At 49.0% G+C, this 10,909-nt stretch overlaps 1 protein-coding gene across 1 annotated transcript in view; it reads left to right on the top strand.

Annotated features, from left to right (window-relative positions):
• The window catches only part of FUBP3 (far upstream element (FUSE) binding protein 3), a 36,612-nt gene extending 33,480 nt beyond the window's left edge, over positions 1 to 3,132 (top strand). Inside the window, exons 17-18 of the mRNA XM_008581682.1 lie at positions 661 to 788; positions 1,805 to 3,132. Of these exons, the coding sequence (XP_008579904.1) occupies positions 661 to 788; positions 1,805 to 1,813 (137 nt within the window). The 3' untranslated portion in view covers positions 1,814 to 3,132. The remainder of the gene's footprint in view (positions 1 to 660; positions 789 to 1,804) is intronic.
• The last annotated feature ends 7,777 nt before the right edge of the window (positions 3,133 to 10,909 follow it).

Genomic DNA, 10,909 nt, shown 5'->3' on the forward strand with positions numbered 1-10,909 from the left:
GGGGGGGGGGGGCCCCGGGGGGGGGGGGGAAGGGAGGAGGAGCCTGCTGAAGCTTCAGATGCCCAGTCCTCTGCAGACCTCCCAAATCCAGATTCCCAGACACACATGGGCCTGTGTTTCAAACTTTCCACAGGATTTAGATACCCTGCACAGGCACCCAAGCTGGGCACTCCTGTTCATTCTCTCTGTCTCTCTCTTTCTCTCTCTCTTGTCCAGCACTGGAAGCTGATGGGGTAGGTAGGCAGATGTATAGAAAGTGCATCTATAGAGAGAAGACAGTAACACTGAGGTTAAGGGCTCGGTTCTCTGTACTGGACAGCCATAAAAAAAGAAAAACATGGGGGCTGGCCGCTTTACTCAGTTGGTTAGAGCACAGTGCTGATAACACCAAGGTCAAAGGTTCGATCTCCAGAGGCCAAAAAAAAAAAAAGAGAAAACAGACATGAAGATTTGTGTTCACATAGGGCATAGCAGGGACCAGGCAACAAAAGGCTGACAGCACTTTTTGTAGTGAGCAGAAAGCGAGCACTTCTGCAGCACCAAACTGCACAGCATTACAGCAGCTCCCCGAGTACCAGCCTTCCAGCCGGCCAGAGGGAGGGAGGGGCCCCCAGTGCGTCCCCACGCCTGTTAACCTGTGTTTCGTCCTTTGTCAACCAGGTCATGCCGCCAGTGCCGCTCCTCAGGCCAGCTCCCCGCCAGACTACACAATGGCCTGGGCGGAGTATTACAGACAGCAGGTCGCTTTCTACGGGCAGACACTAGGGCAGGCGCAGGCCCACAGCCAGGTCTGTAGCCCATCCCCAGCACTGCTGCCGCTTCCCAGTCCAGCCCTAACCCTTCTCCCAGCCTCCTGGGAGAAGGTTGGCCTGGTCCCCAGTAAGAGCACTGGGCTGTGGAGCAGCAGCACCGGCCCTAGGGCTCCTCAGCATGGCTGCTGTCTACTGAGCACCCTGCTGCTGTCACCTGGTCCCCCTCTTGGCTCCAGAGAGAAAGGGTTGGGGTCAAGTGGGGAGGAGAGTTGGTTGGGCAGCCCGGACGAGGAAGTGCCTGGTCTTCTCTCAAATCCAGGCCCCAGTCCTCAGTGCTGAACTGTACTTCCTGCCTCCGAGCCTCAGTTTCCCTTACTGTGAGAGTGCCGGGCTTAGAAGATTCTGGCAAAATCTGGTACTGCGAGTAGGGACGCGGGGCACGCTGCAGTTGCTGTTCTTGCTGAGGCAGGTCTGGGCGGGCTGCCCGCCTCACCCCAGTCAGCAGCGAGAAGGGACAGCAGGGGCACGAGTCCTGCCTGAGGGCGGGCGGGGCACCAGCTGCACAGGAACCTGGAGGGCTCTGTCCAGTCAGGCCAAAACCAGATTTCTTATTAAAGTAGGGAAGAGGGCCACGTGCTCCCACAGGGCATATTTCAGGTGACCTGATGCCGGTCAGGTCCCCACAGACAGCGAGCCAGTTGCCCCTGGCCCTGGACTCCAACCTGCTTGAGCATCTCACTGCCCCACTGGCTGCCTGTGCCCAGGCCTGGGGAAACAGGTGTCAGGGCTGGTGGTGACCGAGGAGAAACAGTCCTCACGCGCCGCCCGATGTCCCCTGCAGAGAGAGAAGCCCCGGGACCTCCCCTTCAGGAGAGGTTTTGTCCAGGCCAGGCCCCATGATGTGAGGCCCCAGGGGAGTGCTTGGACACGGGCTTGTTCGTGTGTCGGCGCCTGTCACGGAGCCGAAGGGGAGAGGGTGACCTGTCAGCTCCCCTGACACACGGACTTGAGGATTTCCTGTCGCAGGCTAACTCTGCCCCTTCCTCCCACAGGAGCAGTAGACAACGTCCTCGTGCCTGGTTTTCCCCTCGAAATTGTTGTGAAAGAAAACCTATTTGTAACAGAGGTTTTTAGATTTGCAAACCTTTTGATGAAGAACATTTGTTTTGTTCTGTGAAACACTATATTTAGATTAACAATTTTTCTAAAAATTGGGAAAATTAGTTACTAAAAATTGCTTATAATTTTGTTTCATTATTTTTGTTTGTTATTTCAAACGTGTAAGCTCTGGGATTCTTTTTGGAGCAATACCTGCAAATTCAGGCACCAGAATGTGCCTCAGAGCAGTGACATTTCAACATCGTGTTTTTTGTTTTGTTTTGTTTTGTTTTCGTGTCTTTTTATTTACGGTTTTTTCTGTTGCAACAGAAAGTGGCTTGGAAGTCTTAGGTGGTATGTAACAAATTCTTTAAAAAAAATTTTAAACAGTATTTAAATATTCTTTAATGTGTAAATTCATTAAATGTTTTACTTCTAATTTCTTGTATCTTGGCTGTCTGGTTTTATTGCATTTTTTAAAAAAACTGAACTATTATGTATTGTAATTAATTATGTGAATTCTGATTGAGACAGATAATTGTATTGCTGTCCAGCGGGGATGGGGGGGACATTTTATAGGGTTTGTATAATTTCTAGAGTTCTAAAGGGGTAATATAAAAATGTGTTCATGTGTTTAGCCTACTTTTCTTCATGTCTCCATTACTGGCTGCAATTGTATATCTAAGACCTCCAAGCTTGTTTTAAAAACAAAACAAAAAACCTTTCTCTATTCTCTGAAATATAAATAGTGTTATTTTTAATATTAAAAAATTCAATTTAACTTTTAACAAACACTGTGGAACATTAAACCATATAAAAATGTAGTAACTATTTTTTAATTCCAAGGTGTTTTTTGCTTTTTCTTTTAAATATTTTCTTAATATTTGTCAAATTAACTAGATGAATAAATAAATCTAGTATTAACCACAGAATGAATTAAATAATTTTGATTTAATAAAAGGGATAATATGATTTCCGATGTTTACTGTAGTGTATCTTGTACAGATAACATGTATTTTTAAAGGAAAAAAAACGGAATTGAAGCTATTTTTTCTTGCATTTTTAATTGACCTGAGGGACATTCCGTTTGAAATGTACTGACGTTACAGTTTCTGGCTTTTTCTTCTTATTTTCCTTATAATGCTTGAAATGTCTAACTATTAAAAAGGCAATTGGAAAATGTTATGCATGTTTTTTTAAAAAATGTTCATTTTATTTGACTGACAATTCATTTTACACTCTATATAATAAAATTTCCACAAGACGTCTTGTGGGCGAAGTATTTTTAGTCTGTGTGCTGCTGCTCCCGCCCTGCCCTGACCCCCCGCCCTGCCCTGCCCTGCCCTGCCCTGCCCACTGCCACCCGAGAGGAGAGACAGGACCGGGCAGCCCTGGCTGCTGCTCGTGCGGACGGCAGCGCGGTTAGTGCACAGCCCGGTGTCTCGCTACTTCATTAAGCTCCCGCCCTGCCCTGACCTGCCCTGCCCTGCCCGCTGCCACCCGAGAGGAGAGACAGGACCGGGCAGCCCTGGCCGCTGCTCGTGCGGACGGCAGCGCGGTTAGTGCACAGCCCGGTGTCTCGCTACTTCATTAAGCTCATTTTATTTTAATGGCTTTGTATAATTTGACAGTTTGACTTGAGAGCCGTGGTTACCATCAGCCCCTCTTCACTGTCACAGCTAAGCGTCTCTGAGCAGTGTGACTCTGAGAAGGCGGGAAGTGGAGTCGGTGCGCAGAGGTGCTGGTGTGCGCCCGGCCGTCGGCGCCCTCTCCCCCGTCCCCTGCCTGCCACCCACGCTCGCCTCAGAAATTAGGCCTGGACTTTTTTGGCTGGTCTTGGCTTCTTGGTACATGTTTCTCTGGCTGCTGCTGCCTGTGGCCTCTCCGCCCTGTCCCCAGCACTCACCTGCAGCTCTCGGGGGTGGTATTTATTCTCTCAACCCCACGCCCACTCTTGGACACTGGATTACTGGGAAAGATGGAAAGTGCCAGCAAATATGCTCATTTTGTTTTCATTAAGGAAGCAAAACAGGAATGTCCTTCCCCATAGGTTTAAGTCACAGAGGGTGCAACGGCAGTGCGGGACCTGCACTGCGGGGATACTGGGGGACAGATTCACCTTCAACTTCTTTTCCTTCCCCCCGGCTTTCCTTTCCCATTGATGGGAGCAGCTGACTTGAACATTGTCTGCTGCGATGTCTAAACATGCTCTGCCTTGAGTCCTTATGTGTGAGGCACTGCTCGGTCCTGTTTCGATCCTGATCAGAACCCTCCTTACTGCTCATACTCGTCTGTGCGTTTCCAATTCTGATCCCTCCTCTTTACCCCAAGCTCTAAGAGGAGGGGGGGAAGCATCTGTGGCTCCTTTAGGCCAAAAAAGGATGTGGAAAGCAGCCCATCTGCAGCCATTCCGAGGCCTGTTGAGAGCCGGAAGACAGAAAGGAGATGTGGCATCTCTAACTACACCTCTAGAGAATCGAGTTTGACGTTGAGAAATTGAATAGTAAAAGCCACTTGGAAAGAAGGGGGTGGGGCCGAGCAAGATGAGGATATAAACGCTGAGGACGGTAATGGGAGTTAGGGAGAGGGCATTACAGAGAAGACTTCCTTCTAATTCATCTTCCCAGCTCTGTGCCAAAACAGCATTTGGCATGGTTCTCAGGGAGCGATTGTGTGATAATGAACCCTAAGGTGTCCCTTAATTGAAGACTGAGCATTGCGGTTTGTGCCAAGAGTCATAAATGGTGCAGGCTTGCGGGAGGATGCATTTTCTTAAATGTATCGGTAAGTACAGATTAGCACTTGTCCCCAGTGAAATGCCCATACTATAAATTATGGAAATCTCTCTTTCTCTCTGATGCAATCTTTTATTGGGGAGGAGGGGGGTGCAGTACAGCAGGAGGCGGGGGGAAAGTTTGCAAGCATATGAAATTTGGCCTCTCATTAACATGGCGCCCACGGAAGATGGTTTTCATCAGCAGTCTGGTGTCCTGAAGGCTAAAGTGCTTGAAATGTACCAAGTTCAGCGATTGTGTTCCATTAAGAAAGCTGCATGGTCATCACTGAAAGGGCAGTCTGTGTGTTTGGGAAGGCGGGGGTGGGCGGGTGCCCAGTCTGTCTCGTGAATGCTTGCACCACCCCCCACCTTCCACCACATGTGCAGACTTGGCCTCTGCCAGCTGCCCAAGTTCAGCCTTCATCAAGGACCTTACTGAGCTGATCCCAACCCCACCCAAAAGTTTGGACTGGGGGCTGGATGTTTTCTAGCCAACATGCCTCCCTCAATACCCTGGCCTCTCATCAGGAAGGAGACACTGTGTCTCCGAAGTTCCTCTCAGGTGGTGATCACCAGCGATGCCCCACAACCCCCACAGCAGGGCTGGCTGGTGCACAGCTGGTGTGTTGCAGCGCCAGGCCCAAGAGGGCACTGGACACCACGGGGCCGCAGCAGCTCCTAGCTGGCCGCAGCACCACTGCTCCCAAGCCCCGCTTCTGGTCTGCGGGGCCCAGCTGGGGTTTTTTAAGATGGGCTAATGCAGATGGTCCTGATAGATTCTTAGAGATTGATGGCCAGAAAGCGGCTTGAAGCTCAATTCCGCAGGGGGCTGCAGGCCCTGGGTCGGTGTCTTGTGTGGGGTGGAAGGGGAAGTGAAGGCAGCCCCCACCACGCTTGACACAATGGTCATCTTTGCTGTCCCTTATCTTCAGGGCCTTTCTGTAGCATCTACCAAGGGAGTTCTGGCCCTTCCCGGGCATCTCCTTTGATGGTGGTCTCCACACCCTGGGAGGTAGACAGGACTCCTCCCCAATTTACAGAAGGCTCAGAGTCACAGACTAAGTGACCTGCCCTCATTCACACAAGTACATAAGGGCCGTTCTGGGCCAGGTTCTATGCTGCATTTCATCTGGGGCTTCCGGGGAGGGAGTGACCGCTGCCCGCAGGGGACTCATGGTCTTTTGCAGTCGCCACCAAGTAAGATAGTTGATGCGATGGTGAAACGGCCTTAAAAGTTAGTGTTGAGCTCCAGCCATGGGCCGAGCCCTGGAAGTGCATCAGCATTTTCAATTCCATATTTGCAAATTCACCTACTTCCTAAAATGTATCTGCAACCCCAGAATCAATAATGGTGGTGCTTTTGTGGCCATTCATGGCAAAAAAAAAAAAAAATGTGATTTACCCAATGCGCACCCCGCCACCCAGGGCTCAGATGGAGGAAGGCGACGCTCTGCCTTCTTGTGTCAGCTCACACTGTGAACAAGTGTCTTCGCAGTCTACTTAGGCCACGTCTGTCACGTTTTTGTGCTTTGGTTGGTGGTTTCGCTATTTAAAATGGCCCCCAAACACTGCTGAAGCTCCGTCTGGTGTTCCTGAGTGCGAGAAGGCGGTGTCATGCCCTACAGAGACAGTCCCTGTGTCAGAGGGACGTCATTCAGGCCTGCAAGCATGATGCTAATGAATGAACATACAGTAAGTAGGTGGTCTTGAAACAGAAATGCACATAAAACAAGGTTATGTATTGACTGTTCAGCGCTGGCCTGTGTGCCCCTCGGGAGCGAGGGTCCAGTATTTGCGATTGAGGGTTCGTGGGGACTTTGACAATGTCACTACCACAAACGAGGATCCTCTATAAGATCTTACTTTCCCTTAAGGAAAAGGTTGTTCTCAACCCATTTTATTTTTATTTGTTTTCTGCGGGGGTGGGGCTGGCTGACGCGAGCATCCAAACCCGTGACCTTGGTGCTATAAGGCTGAGCTCCATCCAACTGAGCGAACCAGCCAGCCCCACTATCCCATCTGAGAGATGAGGAAACAGGTTGGAATAGGTTCTTGCCAGAGTCAGACCACGGGCGTGAAGGTGGAAAAGCCAGGCTCAGACCTTGGTCTCACTGCAAAACCAGCCACTCCACCACTCCACAGATGGACAGAAATGGCCCCGTATGCAAGGGACCCCTAACCTGGCTAGAGAGAAAGACAGACTCTCCTCTTCTTTGAAAGCTCAGAACCACACCCCTCACCACCATTTTTAATGCATTTACGACTGCAGGGTCCTACAATCCAATCACCTCTTCAAGGCTCCACCTTCCAATGACCCTAATAGGATTTCCCACCTTCTTAACAGTCACAGTGGGAGCTAAGTTTCTAATACATAAAACTTGCAGGACACAATTCAAGCTTCAGGGAATTTTGGGGGTCATAACTCAATCCACTACATACCCCTTCCTTTATTTAGTTCTTTGATTTCTCTCTATAATTTCAGGACTTTTCAGTCTAGAGGGCTTATACATGTTTGGTTCCATTTGTTCTTGGAGTTTTGATGTTTGCTGTTACTGAAAATGGTATCATTTTTTAAATTTTGTTTTTTATTTCTTTGTTGCTAGTTATAGAAATATAATTTATTTTTACATGTTGACCTTGATTCGAATGACCTTGCTTTAACTGACTTGTTAATTCTAATAGCTCGTAGATTCTTTTGGATTTTCTATCTTCCCAACAATCATGTCATTTATGAGTAATGGTGGTGTTACTTTCTTCCTTCCCAGTCCTTATGCCATTTGTTTCTTTTTATTGCTTGATGGCACTGGCCAAGACCTCCTGTATATTTTTGATTGAAAGTAGTGAGAGGGGGCATCCTGGTTTTGCTTGCCGTCTCTGAGGACTGCTTTCAGCAACTCACCATGATTAGCTTGCTGTATGTTTGTTGTACGTACCTTTTAACAGATAAGGGAATTCTCTGCTGTTTCTAGTCTGCCAAGAGTTTTATCATGAATGAGGGCTGAAGGTTTCACACGCTTTTTCTGCATCTATGGAAATCACCCTATCATTTCTCTGCCTGTTCACTTTAACACCGTGGCTTGCATTGATTGATGTTCAAATGTTAAACCAGCCTTGCATTCCTAGAATAAACCTCATACTGTTCATGATGTAGTGTTGTCTACCCTCTTTATACAGATAATTGGTTGGATTTGCTAATATTTTTTTTTTAGGATCATTGCATGTACGTTTATGAGAATGATTGGTCTGTAATTTGTACCATTTCTAACCCACTGAATATCTCACGCTATTAGTTTAACTCATTTCTGTGGGAGTAAGCCCTCACTGTGCACGCTGCCCATGAGGCCCATTCCTACTCTGTACCAGTCTTTGAATTCAGCCTGCAGGCATCTGCTTTGGCAAAATTGCACCAAAAAGTTCATTTCTCAGTTTATGACTGAATTTCACGCTCAGTTAGATGCCAGGCAGGGCTCCAGCAAGCAAATCATCTCACCATGGCCCGTGGTCACCATGCAGTTAAAACCCACAACCAATTCTGCTGAAGCACTAGCCATATTCGGGGCACCGTGCTCAGCCCTGGGTGGACAGGACAAAGCCACTTCTCCCTCCCAGAGCTTGTCTAGCAGGGAGAGAGACTTGCCTATGTCGGGCAATGCTTAGTTAGCAATTCAACTTTGAAACAAAAGATTCCTCTTACCCCTTCTCTTTGAATCTTCTGAATCAGTTTCATTAAAGAGTATTTAAGACAACAGGTTAGTAGTTCAAAAACGTTTGTCATTGACAACTGCGTATTTGTCTGAGTTGGGATCACACCCAAACTGTACAGCTGATTCAGAAGTCACTCGGGTGCTGGGGCGACAAGCAGCCTCGTCGTCGCCACTGGTTGTAAACGTGAAGTAACAAATGTACCGCTCTTCCGATGCCAGCTGTGTCTGTTCTCGTCGGTTTTCTGCGGTCTGAGCATGTTGTGCCCGGGGGTGGTTGTGTGTGCTGCCTTCGTTTTTGCTTTGATCTGGTCTGGCTTGGTGTGTGTTTTATTTCGTTTTTCTCTTGTTTGCTATTTCTTCTGCCTGGTGCTCTCTAAGCCTCCGAGACCTGTGGTTCGCTGCCTGGCGATGTTTGAAAGTTCTCAGCTACCATGACTTCGAACATTTCTTCTGCTCTGTCCCTCTTTCACCTTCTGATATTCCAAGTACGCAGATGTTATAACTTTTGAGAGTATCCCAGTTCTTGGATATACTGTTCTGTTTCTTTCATTCTTTTTTTCTCTTTGCCCTTCAGTTTTGGAAGTTTCTTTGGGGTGGGGGGAAGGGCTGGCCGGTACAAAAGTTTCTATTGACCCGTCTTCCCGCTCACAGATTCCTTCCCCAGCAGGGTCCAGTCTACTGATGAGCCCGCCCCAAAGGCAGCCTTCAGGCCTGTGACAGTGGTTTTGATTTCTGCATTTCCTGTTGATTCTTAGTTCCCATCTCTCTGCTTACATTATCCATCTGTTCTTGCACGCTGCCCCCTTTTGCTATTAGAGCCTTTAACGTATTAATCATAGTTATTTTTAATCCCCCATCTGATAACTGCAGCATCTGTGTCATATCTGTGATGACACTGCAGCCCTGCCCGGCTGGTGTAAGGTGTGGAGACGGGGAGCGTTCCGTCATGACATTCTGATGAAATGGCATCCTTTGTGGGCCTGGGTCTTGGGGCTGTGGCCTTCACAAGAGTCCCTGCAGGGGCGTCACTCCCCTCCCCCCCACGCATGCACATGCGCACTCATGCGCACACACACACACACACACACGCGCACACACACTCCCTTCTCTGGCTTCGGAGTTCCTTCCCAATCTAATTCCTTGAATCCTGGCCCCTGTGGACTATCTTTGTTTTCTCCCTTAGGTGAGACAGGAAGGCTGGAGGAGCTAGTGGGAAAGGAAGTCCCTTCTCCCAGCTGGCATAGGCTGTGACAAAGTCTTTTCCCCGGGGGAGGAGCCTGGGCTCTGGGTGTGCTTCACAAGGACTCTCTACCCCTTCCCCTGCCAGAGCTTGCAGGGATCTTTCTCAGATCAGACCTGGTGGAGTTCCTGGAGGGAAACCCATGAAAGCATAGAGACCCCTAGACCGGTGACCACAGGACTTCCTCACTCTGATGCCAGTCCACACTCGGCCTCCAACAATTTGTCAAAATTATTGTTTCAGTGTCCCACCCGTCTGTGGCTCCAGTGACGTCCAGTCCAGGTCAGCCTTTGTCCCTGTGACTCTCCAGATTCCCCTGTCTCTCCCGATCTCAGGAGGTCATCTGCCCTGCAAACTCAGTCCTCTGATGGGCTCAAGAAAAGTCGTTAATTTTCAGCTTGTCCATCTTTTTTCTTGTTGTAAGGACAAGAGTCTTTCAAGTTCTTTTGTTTGTTTGTTTTTAAAGATGACCGGTAAGGGGATCTTAACCCTTGACTTGGTGTTGTCAGCACCACGCTCTCCCAAGTGAGCCAACCGGCCATCCCTGTATAGGATCCGAACCCGTGGCCTTGGTGAGCCATGGGCCAGCCCTAGAGTCTTCCAAGTTCTTTACATGTCGGAGCTGAAACTAGAAGTCCTACTACATCTGTGTTCTAAATTAGATTCCTTCATAAGATTTCACTGCTCAACATGCATTTGAAACCCACCTCCCCCCAAATCTGGGGATGTGAAAGTGTAGTTCTCCACTCCATGGTGGGAGCCACAGAGTGGGACACAGTGTGCCAGTGGCTCTAAGTACCCCTTTGAGAGAGCTGTGCAGAACAAGAGGACATTCCGTCCCCCTGAAGTGCAATTATGTTGGGGATGAGACGCTTTTCTCCTTGGAATGCCATCAGGAAGAATTCTAAGACTCTGACTAGCATCTCTCAGCACAGCCTGGGCACTGTGGAGGCGCCCAGCCTGCTCAGGAACATCAGCACCTCAGGGAGGGAAACCAAGTGGATCCCCTTTGACCTCTCAGTGCTTGGACAGGGCCACACAGCGCAAGTCTTCAGTAGGTGCTGGCTGCACTAATTCACCTGCAACTAAAGTCTCCAGGGACAGAAACTGCCAGGGCTGGGCTGCAGTTGCCAGGCATGACTCGCCCTTGCCCGATGCCCCCAAGCTCCAGCTCCAGCCTGGCACATTGTGGGGATGCCTAAATCATTTGCATAATTAAAATAAGTAAATGGTGAACTGAGAGTCTGGAGTGTCTAGAAGTCTCCAGAATAAATACAGCTTGGGCCAGCCCGGTGGCGCACTGGATAGTGCGCTGCTTGGGAAGCGCGGCGGCGCTCCC

This window comes from Galeopterus variegatus, unplaced genomic scaffold, assembly GCF_000696425.1.
Source record: "Galeopterus variegatus unplaced genomic scaffold, G_variegatus-3.0.2 Scaffold2432, whole genome shotgun sequence".
Taxonomy (NCBI): domain Eukaryota; kingdom Metazoa; phylum Chordata; class Mammalia; order Dermoptera; family Cynocephalidae; genus Galeopterus; species Galeopterus variegatus.